This window comes from Athalia rosae, chromosome 3, assembly GCF_917208135.1.
Source record: "Athalia rosae chromosome 3, iyAthRosa1.1, whole genome shotgun sequence".
NCBI classification, from domain to species: domain Eukaryota; kingdom Metazoa; phylum Arthropoda; class Insecta; order Hymenoptera; family Athaliidae; genus Athalia; species Athalia rosae.
In genome coordinates this window covers 1,814,113-1,832,784 of record NC_064028.1, presented here as the reverse complement: position 1 = coordinate 1,832,784, position 18,672 = coordinate 1,814,113, and the positions used below count along the sequence as shown (strand labels likewise).

Sequence of the window (18,672 nt, the reverse complement as noted above, 5' to 3'; positions counted from 1 at the left end):
CTGTAAACCTCTGCTACAAACAATCAGAAAATGATTACAAAGAAAATAAGTCAATGGGGTAGGGAAGGAAGCAAATAATTGTACGTGCTATGGTATGTATCCAAGTCTGTGACTTGTATGCTATCAAAAGCTGCCATTGTTGTCGTGAAGTACATTTTAGGTTTTAGACTTACAAAATTTTGAAAAGGAGCCACATGGAGCTACTGCGAATCCGCGCAGCGGGAAAAAGAGTAGGTGCTACGGTGGACCATTGGAATATGGAATTGGACCAGGGTCGAATGGGGTCCGGCGAGAGTTCGTCGTTGTGATGGTTATGTTGGGAATAACATCGACGGTCGACGGTGTATTCTTAATGTCCAAAGAGTCAGTTTACTATCATATTCAAATATAATATATTATGAAAATAATGGCTCATCACTACGTCGTTACGGCTCACAAGCCAACTGCGGTTACTGCTTGTGTCACTGGTAAGCATTAGAAAAGTTGGAACATTAGGCGAACCGCGCAGCGAGCAAATTGGTTATCAATTAGAAACATGCGTTATTTTTGATCCCCAGGAAACTTCACATCTCCGACTGACCTCAATTTAATATTGGCGAAAAATATGAGGCTCGAAATCTATCTCGTCACTCCGGAGGGGCTTCGTCCCCTCAAGGAAATCGGTATTTACGGAAAGATCGCCGTTGTTAAGTTTTTCAGGCCACCGGTGAGTGTATGTTCCTTCTGAACAATCATTCGCTGATATTCATCGCTGATACAAATTTTTACCCATTTAGCTTTAATTTTCATTGTTCATTGCACCTCTAAGTTATGAGAATCTTTTCTTGATCGCATACTATTGTTAACTCAACCAAATCTATGAATCGGCTGTTTTGAGTCACTCAAATCTAAGAAAAGACTGTTCGATTGATTCCTGAATTTTTTGACCATATGTCATCTACCTTCTGGTGAATTCAATACTTTGGCAAGAGTTGATAACAGCAACTTGGACTATTTGTTGCCTCTCAGAGTTTGGTAAGCACCTCTTTTCAACAATTTTTATTCATTTTCAGCACGAGAAGAAGGACCTATTATTCCTTCTCACAACAAGGTACAATGCAATGATACTGGAGTGCATGGGGGAAGGTGAGGACATCGAGATAATAACAAAGGCACATGGGAATGTCGCAGATCGAATTGGGAAGGCATCCGAAACAGGAATAAAGGCTGTAATAGATCCAAAAGCACGTGTAATAGGTTTGCGACTGTATGACGGTCTTTTCAAGATAATTCCTTTAGATAAGGATAACCCAGAGTTGAAGGCATCATCGATTAGAATGGATGAACTGCAGGTTCAGGATGTGAACTTTCTTCACGGCTGTTCAAATCCTACATTGATTCTTATCCACCAAGACATAAATGGCAGGCATGTTAAAACACATGAAATATCTCTCAGGGATAAGGAGTTTGTCAAAATACCATGGCGTCAAGATAATGTCGAAAGAGAAGCTATGATGGTAATTCCTGTACCTTCCCCCATATGCGGGGCTATAATAATTGGCCAGGAAAGCATTCTTTATCACGACGGAACAACCTATGTTGCGGTTGTACCACCTATCATCAAACAAAGTACAATTACTTGCTATGCAAAGGTTGATAACCAAGGGCTTAGATACCTACTGGGGGACATGGCCGGCCATTTGTTTATGCTATTTTTGGAACAAGAGAAAAAGAATGATGGAACAACGATAGTGAAGGATCTGAAGGTAGAGCTCTTGGGAGAAATCAGCATCCCCGAATGTATAACATACTTGGACAATGGCGTGATTTTCATCGGCAGTCGCTTGGGGGACTCACAGTTGATCAAGCTGATAACAAAAGCTGATGAAAACGGATCTTACTGTGTTCCAATGGAAACATTTACAAACTTAGCCCCGATCGTCGATATGGCTGTTGTAGATTTGGAGAGGCAGGGGCAGGGGCAGATGGTTACTTGCTCCGGGGCTTTCAAAGAAGGATCATTGAGGATAATTAGAAATGGTATAGGGATCCAGGAACACGCAAGCATTGACCTACCAGGTATAAAAGGAATGTGGGCTCTCAAAATTGGTGGAGAAAACTATGACAATACTCTGGTACTCTCGTTTGTGGGTCAGACCAGAATCCTGACCTTAAACGGAGAAGAAGTCGAAGAGACTGAAATCCCTGGGTTTGTGTCGGATGAACAGACCTTTCACACAGGCAATGTGAGCAATGACACATTCATTCAGATTACGCCAACTTCCGCGAGGCTAATTTCAAACGAGACAAAGTCTGTAGTATCTGAATGGAAACCAGAAAACAACAGGACGATCAGCGTTGTTGCATGCAACGGACAACAGGTGCTCTGCGCTACGGGTAACGATTTATTTTATATGGAAATAGCCCCGTCGCAAATTATTCCCAAGGGATCGGTGACTCTCCAACACGAGGTTGCGTGTCTGGATATTTCTCCATTGGACGGTAACGCGGAAGCCTATATTGTCGCAGTCGGACTTTGGACAGACATATCGGTGAGAATCTTAACTCTTCCTGGGTTGGAAGAAATCAACAAAGAACTCCTGGGGGGCGAGATTATTCCGAGATCAATTCTCATGACTTGTTTCGAGGGTAACACGTACCTTCTATGCGCACTTGGCGACGGTAGCATGTACTACTTCACGCTGCAAAAGCAAAGTGGTATTCTAACAGATAAAAAGAAGGTGACGTTAGGGACGCAGCCAACGGTGCTACGTACCTTTAGGTCGCTCTCTACCACCAACGTTTTTGCCTGCTCTGACCGCCCCACGGTAATATACTCCTCCAATCACAAGCTGGTGTTCAGTAACGTTAATCTTAAGGAAGTGAATCACATGTGTTCTTTGAATGCAGAGTCTTATCCAGATAGCTTAGCATTGGCAACGGATAGCACTGTGACAATTGGAACAATAGATGAAATCCAGAAGTTACACATAAGAACAGTCCCCCTAGGAGAATCTCCGAGGAGAATTACGTATCAGGAGAGCTCTCAAACGTTTGGGGTCATCACAATGAGAGTGGACATGCAGGAAAGCAGTGGGGTTAGCGTGGTCCGTTCTTCAGCCTCTACACAGGCAGCTTCAACATCGAGCAGTAGCCATATCGCATCTCATAATAAGCCAGGTCACACAGCGAGTGATATCGGACAAGAAATCGAAGTTCACAATCTGCTCATCATTGACCAGCATACCTTCGAAGTTCTTCATGCTCATACGCTCATGCCATCGGAATACGCAATGTCTCTGATATCCACTAAGCTAGGAGAGGATTCCACGTCCTACTTCATAGTGGGAACAGCCCTTATTAACCCCGACGAGTCGGAGCCAAAAATGGGAAGGATATTACTCTATCACTGGAACGATGGAAAGCTTGTTCAGGTTGCGGAGAAGGAAATTAAGGGGGCCTGTTATTCTCTGGTAGAATTCAATGGCAAGTTATTGGCTAGCATCAATAGTACGGTCAGGCTGTTCGAATGGACAGCTGAAAAGGAGCTCAGATTGGAATGTAGTCACTTCAACAATATCATTGCCCTGTTCCTCAAGACTAAGGGAGACTTTGTACTTGTTGGAGATCTTATGAGATCTCTTACGCTCCTACAATATAAAACAATGGAAGGCAGCTTTGAGGAGATAGCTAGAGATTATAATCCTAACTGGATGACAAGTATAGAGATTTTGGATGACGATACATTCCTCGGAGCTGAGAATTGTTTCAATCTTTTTGTCTGTCAAAAAGACAGGTAAGAGACATCGAAAAAATCAAAGCAATTGTTCCAAGCCTAATGACTCAATTTTCTGTTGCAAAATACAGCGCTGCAACTTCGGAAGAAGAGAGACAACAAATGCAAGAAGTGGGCCAATTTCATTTGGGTGACATGGTAAATGTATTCAGACACGGTTCCCTGGTGATGCAGCATTTGGGAGAATCAAGTACACCGACGCAGGGCTGTGTGCTATTTGGAACAGTTGGAGGTGCCATAGGTCTGGTCACGCAAATTCCGTCTGGATTTTACGAATTTCTTCATAATTTGGAGGACCGTTTGACGACAGTAATAAAAAGCGTTGGCAAAATAGAGCACAGCTTCTGGAGAAGTTTCAATACAGACTTGAAAATCGAACCTTGCGAAGGGTTTGTCGATGGAGATTTAATCGAAAGCTTTCTTGACCTGAGCCATGACAAAATGGCGGAGGTAGCTACAGGATTGCAGGTGAGATGAGCTGTTACTAGCATTATTTATTTAATTGAAATAGTTCTCTCCATTTATATATGGCTTTTTCCAAATTGCGATCGATTTATAATGAGGTTGTGTATTTCTACAGATCGACGATGGCAGTGGTATGAAAAAAGACGCGACGGTAGATGATCTAGTGAAGATCGTCGAGGACCTAACGAGGATACACTAAGTCTAGAACACCAGGCTTATATTTCGAGTGTGAATTATATGTACGCCCAGATAGAGTGATACTCTGTGGGACAAAAGCAACCTGTTGTTCGGGTCAAATGACTCCGGAGTCATGGTGATTATACATAAAATTTCATCATCGATTTGGATATGATATGTAAAATATCACTAGAGATACAAGATAGTTTATACATATGTACCTCGGTATAGTGTCTTCTTATCAAACAATTATTTCCCTTTCGTTGGTGAATTTGTCACTTGGAAGTGCAGTTATTGTCAAACGGTCTAAACACACGTTAAGACAGGCCTTGGAGTGGCAAATCTAAAGATGAGGTAAGCGTTTACAAGTGGAATGTCAATACCAGACGAAGATCATCGACATAGTCAGGTATGATATTTCTTCCCTTCTGTACTCACGCTGTTGAGGAATAAATGTAATTTATTTTCAACTATGCTTCTCAACCGACTTGTAAATTTGATCTACCACAATCTCTTAACATTTCAAAATTTGGATTGTCTCATAAGTTTGCAGCAATTGCAGCCCTTACTGTTTCGGGATCAAATATCCATTGTCTTAATTCTTCTAAACCTTCGCCAGTCATTGCGCTTGTTTGGATGACTGTTATTTTCTGCGTTATCTCTTTACACAATCGCGTCAATTGCAGCATAAGCAAAGCCTCGTTTCTCATCTGTCGATAGGATAGGTCCATCTTTGCAAGAACTAGTGCAATTTTTACATGTTGCAGTCGTGGTTCTACCAGCAATGAATACAGCAACACACCTGCTGCACTTATTTGACAAAGGTTGCTGGTGTCAACAACGTAGATTATCTTACGCACCTGCAAAATATTTTTATCATACATAAAAATTCTTATTGACATTATGAATATTAAGTTTCATCATCATTCTCATTTCTTCGATCCCCTGTACCGATTGTGAGTCTGAGTTATTTTTAGTTATCTGGGCGGAGAACTTTGTCGCAAAATACCCAAAGCCAAGAACAGAATGATTTTAGAAAGTATGTCAATGAGCTAAACTGTAGGATGAGTGATGTATTGATTTTATTGAAACAAGTAGATACATCACAGCACATATCTACTGAATTCATTGAAGAAACTCTTGCTACTCAGTCCCCCATACTTCAGTAACGACTTGCTAACCTACCCTGACCTGAATCTAAACATATAATTTCCAAAGATTATTTCACCCAATATTCGTTAAATAAGTAACGGTATCACGGGCTAACCAATAGTAACGATGATGTATTTGAATAAAATTATCTGTTATCAAGCATTATATTTCTAACTAATTTTGTTTGCACGATACACATTAAAGCGATACGCAATCTGTACAATATTTGTCAGACCTAAATGCGAATTCAATTCGATTTGTCGAGAATGTGGATGAGTCATTTAAAACTATAACTCACCCGTAAGAAATAATGTTTCCATATTGGTGCTACCACACCACCGAGCTCCCTGATTACTACCTCAAAGTGACCATTGTCATTTCTTATTGTAAACATGTTTGTTCCATTGGTAGGAACTGTGTGTGTAGCTTCGTCGATTTCTTTATGCTGCAAACACTTCAGCAGAAGGGTCTTGCCAGACATTTGTGGACCCAAGCAAAGATACATCGTCTGCTGTGGGTATATATGGCAATAACTGACGTTGGATCTTTAGCACATAACATTCCCATGGCAACGCACTTTCAAAGGGTGCTCTACTGGAGACAGAATGATGAGAAGATAAATTTCAAACATGTTTTTATTCATTCAAACTCAAGTGCTGTGCAATTATTAACAGGTAAGGAGAAAAAAAAAAAAAATCCGACTCATTATTTCTGACCAGCTCCATACCTCGTTCGTTAATTCGGCAATCTTCCAAGCATATTGAGAATTCAACCGATTTGCTACAGCAGGTAATTACACGAATTTCTATTCTTTAAAAATGTTCGTATACTATAATTGCAAATATTCAGCGCAGTATAATATAGTAAAAAACATGCCTGCATGCATGTATGTTTATATTTCTCTTGTATTTTTCGGGTCGATTTGTGAAGGTGTTTGCTATTCGCTCTAAAAATTCATGGGCACGTTTAACTTTGGTAAGACTGCAATTACACAACTTTACATAACGTCCTATGTAACATTACGTACAGGTAAGAATCTCTTTCTGAATAGTCAGTTTGATTCGCCCAAATATGTGCGTCATACATTCTAGATGAAATTATCCACATGTACAAACGTATGTGCTTATACCTACATATCTCTACTTATATACAGTCGCGTGTTTGGTTACGCGCGCGCGTTACTCGGAAAAATATACTTTCAAATACAACTCGTTACCAAATTCAACGCTGTCCAATAAATATTACAAATAGTCCAAGACTTTGTTAGTCGATGATTATCTGTCATTCATGGTCCACGCATACATATAACTCATATCATATGATCGTAGTTGGGATTGCTAGATTTTCAATAAAAATTTCACTTAAAAACTGTACCAACAGCATTTGACTAGAATCACAGTATTGGTATAACCGACAGTTATGCTCTGTTCGTCAGTAGTGCCTGTACTTGATTAGGCATCTGCCACATATGCAGACGCCGATCTTTGCTGCCTGCTATCAACTGTAAAAAAAAGTAATAGCTGTTGTTATTTTTAGTTCGTCTTCCTTTCCAAAATAATAATAAAGGTAAATAAAAAGTTTCACCTTATCCTTAACAATGTCCATGCTGAGCAACATATTTCCTGGTCCAGGTATACTGCAGACTAATCTGTGTACCTATAACAAAATTTTCTCATAGTTTTCTAGCGTTGAATGTACATTATAGCACAATTGGATCGAGAGATTTACCTTTGTATCAAATACGTAGATGTTTCCATCGTAACAGCCTGCAAACAATAAGAACTTGTACATCCGCATACAGACGATTCCCGGACCTGCGTTGTACAATCTGACTTGAGATCCGTTCTAAAATAAGACAGACAGAGGAGAAATTACCTAAAAATTACACGACCGAGTCGACATTGGCATAGTCACTCACGATAAAGTCAAATACGGGTATAGCAGTGCTGCTCGTTCCGCAAAACACTAGGTTACTCTCCATCATCAGACTGTAAACGGTATGGCTCTTATGCCCGCTGACTGTTCGAAGAAATAAGCCACTCTGAGCATCTCTGATCGTTATTGGCTGGCTTCGGGAGGCGACTATAAGCACCCTGCGTGGACCTTCCGTTGTAGATTTCAAAGCCAGCACCGATTCGTCTGAAAACTTTATTTCTTCTCCCTTGAGAGTGTTTGACTGTAACAATAGGACATTGCCAGAATCGTTGTTATTGATATTTTCGAAACGTGTGGATGTTTCTTACTCGAACCATATAATGCATGCTTATTTACCTTGACGTGGTATCTAGATACGCAGCCAGATTTAGTACCGAGAAAAATTACACCCCAAGATTGATCCATACATTGAACAGGGCTTCCCACCTTAGTCGCATCTCGAACTTGTTGACCAGACTGTAAGGATTGCAAGAATAGTAAAATTCTCGATTGCAACATATTGTTCATACTCAACTACCTTTATATCGTAGCAACGCAAAGAGCCATCTAAGGAACCGGAAAACAACAAATCCTTAGTAGTTCCCAAAGAAGAAACTTCTAAGACGTGCATACAGGTAACTGCTGCCTGGTGACCTTCATAAGTGTTCAGAATCCCGTTGCAGGTTTGACTATACCGATATATCACCCCATCTTCGCTGGCTGCAAGGATTGAGTTGCCAAACACCTTAAAAATATCAACAGAGAGATTACAGTGCAAATAGTTACTTCATTTCCAATTGCAGCTTGGTCTGTTTGTTTCGAGTCATTTACCTTGATTTCTAGAATAGGTCCTTTGTGTACGCTGTACTGGATACGTGGTACTGTCACCTCTTCAATTTCCTTTAATTTTGCAACATTCAATTTATTTTTTGACTCAAAATCATTGCTATCTTGGGGTATAAATTGCCTTGCACTCTCTTCTTCACTGACATTACTATTGATTTCTGATAATTGTTCCGATGCATTTCGAATTTGATCGATATTTTGATCGACCAAATTTGATAGAGGCATATCAGGGAGTCTTGGTTTTGCATATTCCTCATGTTCAGAAATTTCTACGCAGCCAACTGACGAGTTTTGACAAATATCTGATGCCTGAGAATGCAGCCCGGACATTGTCGGGGATTCATATTCTTGGATTCCAACAGCTGACTCTGCAAGCAGTGATAATTCTTGTAGCTCCAAACTATTTGCTTGTAATTCATCTGTTAATTTGCAAGCTTCGGCTTCTGAAGTCTCTCTTGTAGAGCATTCTTGCTCTCCCAGAGTTTGAGGCACACTCATGTTATGCAATTCCATAATTTCATGATTCCCATTGTCGTAGTTCAAATCTTCTTCCTCAAGATTGGAGCTTATGGTGTATGCCGTAGATAAATAATTTCCATCATCATCACCTGACAGAGTTGCATATTTACACATCGAATGATCTGAACGTTCTGCTGATGATGGAGTCGGTTCTTCAACGACATTTGCTATTTGAGTATGATGTTGTGGATCATCATTTCCGAATTCAGGGAATTCTTCAGATTCGTGAGAGTCATACAAATCGGCAAAGCTTTGATGATCATCAGAATGTGAATATTTTCTCATGTAAGTATATTTGCAATCTACCAATCTGACGCTACAGTCCATCATCTTGGAATTGCTAATTGTTCTTTTTCTTTTAAATGGGTGATCGCTGTCTATATTGTATCCCTTGTCGAATTTTTTTTTTAAACAAGTTGTAGCAGTGGAATCAGTTGGTTTATGATCTCTGCATTCAGGCCAATATCCAGGCTTTCTTTTTTTGCTTGGATACTTTTGGGATTCATGTGAGTACTTTCCACACGAGTTCACTTCTGGATCCAATGGTACCGATTCACTATTCCATTGTTTTTTTCCAGGAGAGTGTTCAAAGAATGTGGAATTATCCAAAGTATCGGTAAGTCGTTGTTCCAACTCATACTTGGATTTACTGTTGGAAATTTCGCTCTTATTATTCTCATTAGAAATATTCGCGTCCTTCGATATTTGAGAATTACCCAAGTCCATCGGATTTGTACAAACACCTTTTAACTGATCCTCACAGCTGTCTTGAGATGTCTCCGTAGACCAAATTACTTTTGGCTCAATATTTGATGGAATCATCGCATGGTCTTTTTTTTCAGATTTAATCTTTTTCGAACGTCGATATTTCTCAGTTTTATTAATTATCACGTCATTTGTCGTCTGGACATCATCTTCTGGAATTTCCACTAACCTGGCAGATTTGATTTTGGTAAATTCCGAGGGATTTATACTGGTGTTGGATAAGCTATTTTTCGAATTAAAAGGCTCGACCTTTTTATTGAACTTTTTGACGTATAGCAAACTCAAAGGCATCTCATCTTCATCAGTGGACAAAATATTCGGTGATCTTGATAGGGATGGTGCTTCTCCCTTGGTCTTCTTGGACGGAGCAAAACTGCCATTCTTCACAACTATCTCTTCTTGTTGCAACATTCCTTCGAGCAACACAGAGTCTTTTCTGGAATCTACACTAATCTTGTGGGAGAAGGATGTCAAACATTGACGGTTGTCAGTGAAATGAATCTGGCTCTGCATTTCGGGACATTTTGTTACATTTGCAGAGCTATCTACTGTTGCTGCCCATGTTTCATTGCTGTCTTTCCAAGATTGTACTTCTTTCTTGATATGACAGAAGGAATTTTCTTTAGAATCAGCAACTCTGTTATTTTTTTTTATACCATTGCGACTGGTTCTTCTGGTTTTCTGAGAATATACTGTATCTTGTCGGTGGTTTTTTTCCAAACGTACATTGCTTTGGGTATTTTCTTCCTTACACGAGTTATGGCTGGACCGCCCTTGTGAAATTTCTTTACTTCTGCGTCTTTCATCTTTGTACGAATTCTTCAGTCTGTCCATGGGTTTGTCCTCTGCGCTTCTGGTTTTCAATTTCTTACCTTGCCGTGTAGAAGGTCTGCTATGTCTATTCGTTTTCTCTTTTTTTGCAATGGATGTTTGCCGAGCGTCATTACCTTGATGAATTGAATCATTTTCCAAAGTGGTAGTGGCGCTCTTTATTTCTGACTTGGAGCCAAATTTGTATTTCTTGGTTGTACAGCTTTCATTAGGTTCGTCATCGAAAAGTGGGTCAGCTGAAATGTTAATTTTTTCACTCGAAGGTTGAGACTTTTCTTTACCAGCAGCCACATTTTGTTCCGTTAGTAATGCTCCACTTTCCAGCATTTGATACAGATTCATTTTCTCAGACATTAATTTATGTATCTCGACGTCAATTTCTATCATTCTTGCCATGACAGATTCTTTAGTGTGGAGTTTTCTTATTACTGTCACGATTTCTTTGTTGTTAATGGTTTCTGTTATATCTTTTCGATCAAGTTTTGGTTTCTTGTTCTTTTTTCGGTTTATACGGTGCAAGTGCCTTGTTCTGTGTAAGCTCTTGGTGGTGACACTGTCACAAGATAACGTACTTTTAGTGAGAAAACTTTTAACACTTCTTGGGCTGCCTGATTTAACACCTACAACTTGTTCGCTTTTGCCACGGTCATTGTTGCTAGTAAAAGTTTTGGAAGTAACAGAATTACACTCTGGAGTAGCCACGCTTTCTGCAGATTTATTAAAGTTGATTCTTTCTTCTATTGTTTTTTCTTGACATTCGCCAAGGTTGTTGGCTGTGGATATTTTCACAGAAGTATCCACAACTGATTCTGTTTGGATGTTTGGAATGGGAGATGAATTTCGGGTCTTTATTTTTGATTTTCTATTCGACGTTTCGGGTTTTCCATCCTTTGTAATAGTTTCACAACTTAACGGCACATCAGAAGTTCGTTTTTCCATCAACTCAGAATCTGCTGGATGCCTCGGAGTTGGGGTTTTTGGACGAATTTTTTTTTCGTTTTGTTGACAGTTTGTCGTTTCCAGAGTATCAACTTTCTCAGTCTCAGGTTCCAACACCGTTACTGGCTTTCGTTCCTCATCTTGTGAAAAGTTTTCATCCGATGATATCTCTGAGAGAACAATGAATTCATTTTGGTCAAAATCTATTGTACTGCCCAGTGAGAGAGTGTCACCAGAAGGAGTTACAGATCTCACAAAGGATTCGCTTTTTTCCACATTCCTTACAGATTGTTTTTCTTCCTTTTCAGTTTCAGTCGATTCTTGGCAATTACTCATGGCCTTTGATTCCGCATTGTTTGGTGTTTCAGTTGCCAAACGACTTGGTTTCTCAGACTTGTGATATAAAATTGAAGATGCGTCATCAAGTAGACTCTGTCCTTCTTCAGAATTTTGAGGTATTACGTTACCTTCTGCGGGCATCTCAAGCATAATTCCATCAAGTTTTTCGAGTTTCTTGTCTGACATATAGCCCTCACTTATATTTGAGACGGATTGAGCTAGTTTGCATTTCCCCAGTATGCTGCTTTTGATCGACTCCTCTGAAAAGCCTTGCAGTGGACTTGCAGGAATTTCGGGAGAATTCAGATTTGGAATATCATGATTGGATGAGTTCCCTGGGTGACCGTCATTGAGGAATTCATATTCCTTGTTGTTTGGCAAATGTAATTCCAATATTGTTGGCAAGGAAGTCGCAGTTGCCGCATAATTACCCTTCTGTTCATTCCTATCGATCAACGATTCTAGCTGTGTGATTGCTATGGCTATTAAATCATCGAGGACAATTTTTACATCCTCATGTATCGACCTTTCCTTGGACTGCGATAATGACGGTTCTTCTTCAATTTCATCACAACGATTTATCTCATTATGAGACGATTGGTTTTCCAATTTAGTGTCAGCAGATCTTTCATTAAGTCTATCAACATTTTCGATATCTCTTGTCTCAACTCCACCCTTATGGATTCTATTGTTGTGATGATTTTTATGGCTACAAGAAGTTTCTCCATGGTCTATCATTTTACCAGCTAACTCAGAGTGTGCATTGTTGAGGGAAATTATGGAATTTTTGGATTCTGAAACTTTCGGTACTACAATATCTGGTAGAAGATTTGCTGTTCTCTGAGCAATTTCGCAATCTTTCAGTGGCAAAACTGGCAGATCAGTTTCCACCACCAAAGATCGGTTGGAAATCACGTCAGGCTCCTGTTGCTCACGATTAACATTGTCCTTAATTTCGGTTTCATCCAATCGTATTTTTTTATCGACCGGAGGGGTGAGAGGTGATCTATTGCGTTTCGGATCATTTTTTTCTGGTTGCTCATGCTTCTCCTTTTTTTTTTCTTTGGAGTCGGTACATCTGTTTTTATCCTTCCGTTGTTTTCTATCCACTATTTCATCAATATTATTATTTCGATGTGCAGACTTTACTGGAGACTTTTTTCGATGAAAAGATGGTCCAAGTTGTTGTTTTTTATCATTTTGCAATTTATCAATAACTAAGGAGGAATCTCTTCGAGATGAATGTTTTGACTTTTTTCTATGCGTTTTATTCTTATCTTGTGTAACCGTACATCGTTCATCTTTTCTTGATCGGTGGCCCTTCCGTACAGTTGCTTCATGATTTTTACATTGCACATCGACAGTACATCTATTCTCGTCTTTGGCCAACACTTCTTTGCAAGCTTCTTCACGTAGTTTTGTTTTTTTCTCTTGGATTTCAGAGTTCATCTCAGAGCTGGTGCTCTTCTCCTTGTGCAACTGTCTCATAGGATGCTTATTGTTTGATTCGCAGTTGCGTCCAGCATTTATCTCTTCAACGACAGTTGGAGTTGGCTCTTGTTCTCCATGATCATAATCTGTCAGATCCTCCACATCCTTCTCCTTTCTTGTTTCTTTTGCAGGGGCAAGCTGGTTGTTACTCGAATGAATGACAGAGCCAAGAATATTTTCACTTGTTATTACTTCCTTCTGCTTCACAACGTTTTTTTGCAATGTCCTTGCTTTATATGCTTGTATATCTATCTTTTTTACTCTCGATTTAGTGACTTCAATATCAGACGAACGGTCTGCAGCGTGGGTCGCATTTTTTTTGCCTGAAATCTTATTTGTATTTTCTGGTAAACTGGAACTGTCTGTTTCATCGTTATTGTCTAAACGTTGTGTAGGTACCGCTTTGTTCTCACATTTTTTGGACGACGGTGATTCGTGAGCATCTGAACCCTGGTCTAATTTTGTATGCATTAGGTTTCCTTTTGCTAGTTTAGTTTCTGTAACAGGAGTTTGACCTGGATCCTTGTTCGACATCCTGGCGCTAGAACCTTCATGTTTAGACGTAATGTGGTTCGCCGTTTTCACTGGAAGAGTTTCAGTTGGTATCTTGTCAACAATGATTTGCTCGGATAATGAAAGCTCCTCACTGATTAAATTTTTTGTTTGCAGTTCCTTGCGATCCTCTCTCCACTCTTGTTTCTTCCTCTCTTTCTCTCGTTCCCGAATTTTTCGCTCCTGTAGCTTCTCCTTATTCTTCTGTTGAGCATATTCTATTTCGGCTGTGACCTCATCACGTATTGTTTCATTCAAACTCATATGTTTTGCAATTTTCTCCTTCTCTTTAATTATCTTCAAAAGCTTTGTTACATTTCGCGAGGGTGACCTATCACTTTTGCTCGAAATTGTACCGCTACTGCTCATACTGTCACTCTCGCTATCGACAGAATTTTCTTGAACCTTCATTGAAGAAACAACAATTGGGCTGCAATTTTTCCCCTCTGGAGGTAAGGGTGGGGAATGATTTCTATTTGTTTGATATCCTTTTTTGTGACTCGAGCTGCCAAGAGACCTCGAGGTATCTTTATCTCTTGGCGATTGGGATTTACCACTCAATGAAGTATCTCGGCTGGATGCAGTAGTACTCCGTCGTCCGACTTCCTGTTCGCTCAAATTATTAATCGGCACTCTGTTTCTGGCATCGCACTCAATGTTAGGTGAATTTCTGCGTTCACTCAAATCATGGCAATTCTTGCTGCGCCGTTCTTTCGTCCTGTCGCAAGTTTTTTCAGAAAGAACACTTACAGATAGTGGGCTTTTTTCAACCAGTGTTTCACCTTCTACAGTTGATGTAGTTGATTTTATGAAAATTATATCATTTGAATCGGGACCTTCCTCAGGCATCATGCTTTGCTTGGACTTAGCGCTGATGAATCTATGGGACAAATGCTCCCTACCACTTTCTACACTCCCTGTCTTCTGTGTGGGCGACTTATGAGGTAGCTTTGCTCTTGTGATTTTTGCTGGAAATATTTCTTCGAACACAGTCTTCTCTTGCTTATCCCCTTTCATAGTTTCAATGCTGATATGATTAGCGATCGCAGGTAGCTCCGAGCACTCGGCAGTATTTAGCAGCTGCATATCTGGAGCTAAGTGATCTTGAATTGTGTCATCGACCATCGTTCCTGAATCAACTGAGTCTATTAGATGGGTTTGAATGTCTAGCTTCAAAACTTCGCCCAGATGTTGAATAAATTTTGCTGGCAGGTTATTGACATCAACTGTAGCACTGGGATCTAACATAGCACTTAGCTGGTTCATGAATTCTTCTCGGGACATATCGTAGCCTTTCACCTTATCATCTGCGGTACATCGTCTCTCCTGAGACAAAGAGTATTTCCTTTCCTTCACAAGGTGCTTCATGGCAATGTCAAATTTCCTGAGTCCTGAGCTGTTGACCATATTGCAAATATCCTTTTTACTCATTTTTAGAAATTGATTTATTACCTTGTCCTTCCAGTTTGCATCAATTGTAGATACCAGCAAGGATTTAGTCGAAGGCTTTGGACCAGACACCTGCAGACTACCATTTCCTTCTGATGTTATGCTGCCAGATTGTACTATGTTGTCGTTAATGCCTGATTTATGATGTGTACCATGACGAGAAAGTTGCAAGGACTGTGAGCCGACTGTGTTTAACTTTTGATTTTGCTCAAGGTTTTCTGATTTCTCCAAATCTATTCTTTCACATCTATCATTTTTGTCTTCCATTTTTTTGAGTGTTTTGATGTCATGTTCATGCTCCTCTCTGTTCTCTACTTGATTCCTTCCAGTGGCCTGACATCTCTGCTGTTCCTCCAAATGGAAAGGTTCAGTAGATGGAATCTGTGACTGATTTGGAAAAACAGGTATGTTCGGCTGCGAGGCATTCTGTGCTACACTTGTCATATTCATGAGCTGCTTTGCAAACTCAAGAGCCTCTTGCATGTCTTCTAATTCATCGTTCATATTGGGGATTGGATTCTCACTTTCATTCGCCAAAACCTGTTGCTCCTTCATCCTGGGGATAATTGAGCTGGTCGAAGAAGGTGGTGGAGGTGGTTGGACACACAATGTTTCTACAGATATGGGTAAGTGTTGCGGTAAGCCTTGGTGTTCTCTAGGCGAAGGAGAACACGACGAAGATGGTGGCGGTGGTGGTGGAGGAACGGGAGACAACGGAAACTTGTGCGCTATGCAAGGCACAGGATTAGGGGGTGGCATGGATGGATTGAAGCTTCCATTGACAATAGCCTCACATCCAGTAGGTGGTTGATTTTCTACATGTATGGGCCGAAATTGTGGATATCCGGTCTGCATAATCTGTGGAAATTCTGGTCTAATACTCGCATTTATCATCGCAAGTGGCGCATCGTGACTCGGACTGTTATGAACAAACGGGCTATGGAGTCTATGTTCTCCATTGTTAAATTGGGGTGGCGGACCTCTGGGGTGAAAATCCGGTGGTGCTTGAAGTCCGTTTCGATTGAAAGAGCGAAATTTCGGCGGCAGTTCATTGGGGTTAAAGATGGTTGGTGGGTGTAAATGGTCTTGACGAAAAGGCATAGCAAATCTTGGCGGAGGTCCACGAGGATCATACTTGATTTGAAGATTGTGATTGCTTTGATTCATTGCTCTCAACATATTATTTTCACTTCTTATTTCAATTTGTGGGGTTTTCCCGCTGAATTCTGAGGTGCCTATGTGAGAGCGGTGAAACCTAGGGGTTGCAAATGAATCACTGGAACAAGGCCTGCTGTGGAATCTCGCTTGAAAATCAGGCCTAAAATTTGGTGACATTTCCATGGTAGCTTCAGGGTGAAACGGTACGCCTATTGGTGGCCCAGAGGCAAAAGTAAAATTTTGATGAAACGAAGACCGCATACCAGGATGAAAGTCTAAGCTCATATCAGGTCGGGGCCTTGGTCCTGAGTTTGATCCAAATGTTGGTACAAAAGTAGACTGAGAAAAGCTTTTCTCTTCCTGTGAAAACCTTGATTCAAACTCGATCGCCACTGTTGCTCTGGACGGTTCCTTGTTACGATCTGGTTCAAATCGACAGATTTGAATTTCATTTTTATCAGGTGAATCGCCCTCTTCTAAGTGGGGAGACTTAGCTGTAGACGTTTTCTGGTTGCAGTTTGGAATAAAATTCAAACGATTGACGTCAGGCTGAAAATACAACTGAGTAAGTAAACTTTTCATTTAACTGCCTTGCATAACAGATGAATCAAGCGAGCCCTGATCAATTACGTCGATAATTAGTTACCTGAAATAATGGAATCGCTCAGTTTCTAGTTTTCACTCATGTTATCGAGTAACAGAATAATAAAATTATGATACTCACCTTGTCCCAGTCCTCCGAATCAATCTTGCTTTGTATCTTGTCTCCGTTTCCAACAATGAGATTTTCGTGGGTGCCAATTGATTTTTGGGAATGCAGTGCCGTATCTTTTAAGTGTTCAACTTCTAGGGAATTGCCACCTTCAACATTGACATTGGCATTGACTTTTAATGCATTTGCAGATTGTTGACTATCACAATTGTCTTTTGCCACGTTTTTCACAGCTATCGTTTCACAAGTTTCACCAGAATTGGGAGGGTGTTCCGAATCGACTCTCCCAATGTCTCTAAGGTCATTCACAGTGAGATTAAGCTCAGGGGGGTCATGGCTGAGCTCTGCGATCCCCCTATTCACATTAATAGTTTCCTCAGCTTGTGAGAAAGTAACGGCACTTATATCATCCTCCCAAAAATTAACAGAATCTCCACCGGTTAGGACAGACAGTTTTTGCTTCAGCTTATCCGCTGTTTCTGCTATCTTCTGCTGCCGTTCTTCCTCTGAACCCAAGGGGGCAACTTTGTACGGTTCGGACTGCTTTCTGGCTAGTTCAAGATCTCTGTGACGAAGAATAGGCGAATTTCTATCCTGCGATCGTCCGTCGCCTCTACTCCTTTTACCTCTAGCTCTTTGAAAGAACCGAGGTTGCCCCCTGTACGAATGAGATTCGTAATTACCAGATTGTTGATGCTGAGGCAACGGTAGTAGAGGCACGTTATTTATGAGTTTCCAAGAGCCAGAAGGTGTTGGGTCGAACCACTCCTCTCCAGGTGGACCATTGTTTTCTCTGCGGGGACGGTTGAAATTAGGGTGCACATTACGAATCTCTCCGATTCCTCTTCGTCCTCGCAGAGCTACTCCTCTGCCTCTGAAACCTGGGATGCTCATTTTGCTCACCCCTCTTCAAAAGAGTCAATAGAGTTGGAGTCACATTCTGTAAAGTTTGCATTTGGAGTGATCAGTGAAACAAACTTGGCAAAAAGCTGGCTCGAAGATGGTCGTAACCATTAACAGTTTTGTACTATTGAAGAGTCTAAACTAGACTGGATTATATTTGAGGCCGTAACTACTCGACCAAGATCTAAGGATATAGCTGGGCTGTCTCGTTGATTAATTGCGGTCGTTTACCATATAATTTCGAGCCCAGGATCGCGGTGCGTAGACTTAACTTCGCAAGTTGGTTCCTAACCTGGTTAAACTGCTAGTTTCGCTGCAGCCGACATGCTGTAAGGTTGCGTGCGAAAGCTTTTAAGCTTTGATATTATGTACCAAACGTACCTCCAGAATCCCTACCACTTGCGAATTTTCATACATCGATGAAGGTATCTGTGAGAGCTTGCAGTTGACATCAAAAAACGTCTGCGAATACGGTTTGTTGATTCAATTTTTCCGCCATGTTGTCATTGTTGCTTGACATATTAAACGACGATTCTCTATTGTTTTGGTACTATCTTTACAGTCGGTACGATAACACTTTGGAGCTCAGTCGACTGTCGTTGCTCGACAGGACCGTTTCTTGCATTTTTCCAAACGAGTAAAGCGCGTCAAACTCCTACGTATTAAGCACGTCCTCGGCCAGTAT

The 18,672-nt window shown here is 40.6% G+C and overlaps 3 protein-coding genes across 4 annotated transcripts; 1 reads left to right on the top strand and 2 right to left on the bottom strand.

The window, feature by feature from the left end:
* Positions 1-255: 255 nt before the first annotated feature.
* Positions 256-4,892, top strand: LOC105685617 (DNA damage-binding protein 1). Its single transcript, XM_012399882.3, has 5 exons — positions 256-467; positions 558-706; positions 1,053-3,775; positions 3,847-4,243; positions 4,356-4,892. Exons 1-5 carry the CDS (start codon positions 398-400, stop codon positions 4,437-4,439), a joined length of 3,423 nt encoding a protein of 1,140 aa, XP_012255305.2. The 5' UTR covers positions 256-397; the 3' UTR covers positions 4,440-4,892.
* Positions 4,877-6,084, bottom strand: LOC105685618 (ADP-ribosylation factor-like protein 16). The gene is made up of 2 exons (XM_012399883.3): positions 5,868-6,084; positions 4,877-5,277 (listed from the first exon to the last, which is right to left on the bottom strand). Exons 1-2 carry the CDS (start codon positions 6,072-6,074, stop codon positions 4,957-4,959), a joined length of 528 nt encoding a protein of 175 aa, XP_012255306.2. The 5' UTR covers positions 6,075-6,084; the 3' UTR covers positions 4,877-4,956.
* A 102-nt stretch (positions 6,085-6,186) lies between these two features.
* On the bottom strand, positions 6,187-18,633 carry LOC105685438. 2 transcript variants are annotated; one of them, XM_048652113.1, is made up of 9 exons: positions 17,097-18,633; positions 8,664-16,921; positions 8,315-8,546; positions 8,022-8,228; positions 7,841-7,960; positions 7,488-7,745; positions 7,298-7,414; positions 7,154-7,225; positions 6,187-7,070 (listed from the first exon to the last, which is right to left on the bottom strand). In XM_048652113.1, the coding sequence occupies exons 1-9, from the start codon at positions 17,976-17,978 to the stop codon at positions 6,987-6,989; spliced, it is 10,230 nt and encodes a 3,409-aa protein (XP_048508070.1). In that variant the 5' UTR covers positions 17,979-18,633; the 3' UTR covers positions 6,187-6,986. The 2 variants fall into 2 exon arrangements, with proteins under 2 accessions (XP_048508070.1, XP_012254925.2); XM_012399502.3 differs by having other exon boundaries at positions 8,315-16,921; positions 17,097-18,024; positions 18,369-18,633.
* Between the last annotated feature and the right edge of the window lie 39 nt (positions 18,634-18,672).

Coding starts and splice junctions, on each gene's coding strand:
- LOC105685438 (XM_012399502.3), bottom strand. CDS start 17,978: ATGAGCATCCCAGGTTTCAGAGGCAGAGGAGTAGCTCTGCGAGGACGA. Junction 16,922..17,096: donor ATTCGGAGGACTGGGACAAG/GTGAGTATCATA, acceptor TTGTATTTTCAG/CCTGACGTCAATCGTTTGAA. Junction 7,071..7,153: donor TGGACATTGTTAAGGATAAG/GTGAAACTTTTT, acceptor TTTTTTTTACAG/TTGATAGCAGGCAGCAAAGA.
- LOC105685617 (XM_012399882.3), top strand. CDS start 398: ATGAAAATAATGGCTCATCACTACGTCGTTACGGCTCACAAGCCAACT. Junction 3,776..3,846: donor TTTGTCTGTCAAAAAGACAG/GTAAGAGACATC, acceptor TGCAAAATACAG/CGCTGCAACTTCGGAAGAAG. Junction 4,244..4,355: donor AGGTAGCTACAGGATTGCAG/GTGAGATGAGCT, acceptor GTATTTCTACAG/ATCGACGATGGCAGTGGTAT.
- LOC105685618 (XM_012399883.3), bottom strand. CDS start 6,074: ATGTATCTTTGCTTGGGTCCACAAATGTCTGGCAAGACCCTTCTGCTG. Junction 5,278..5,867: donor GGAAACATTATTTCTTACGG/GTGAGTTATAGT, acceptor AATATTTTGCAG/GTGCGTAAGATAATCTACGT.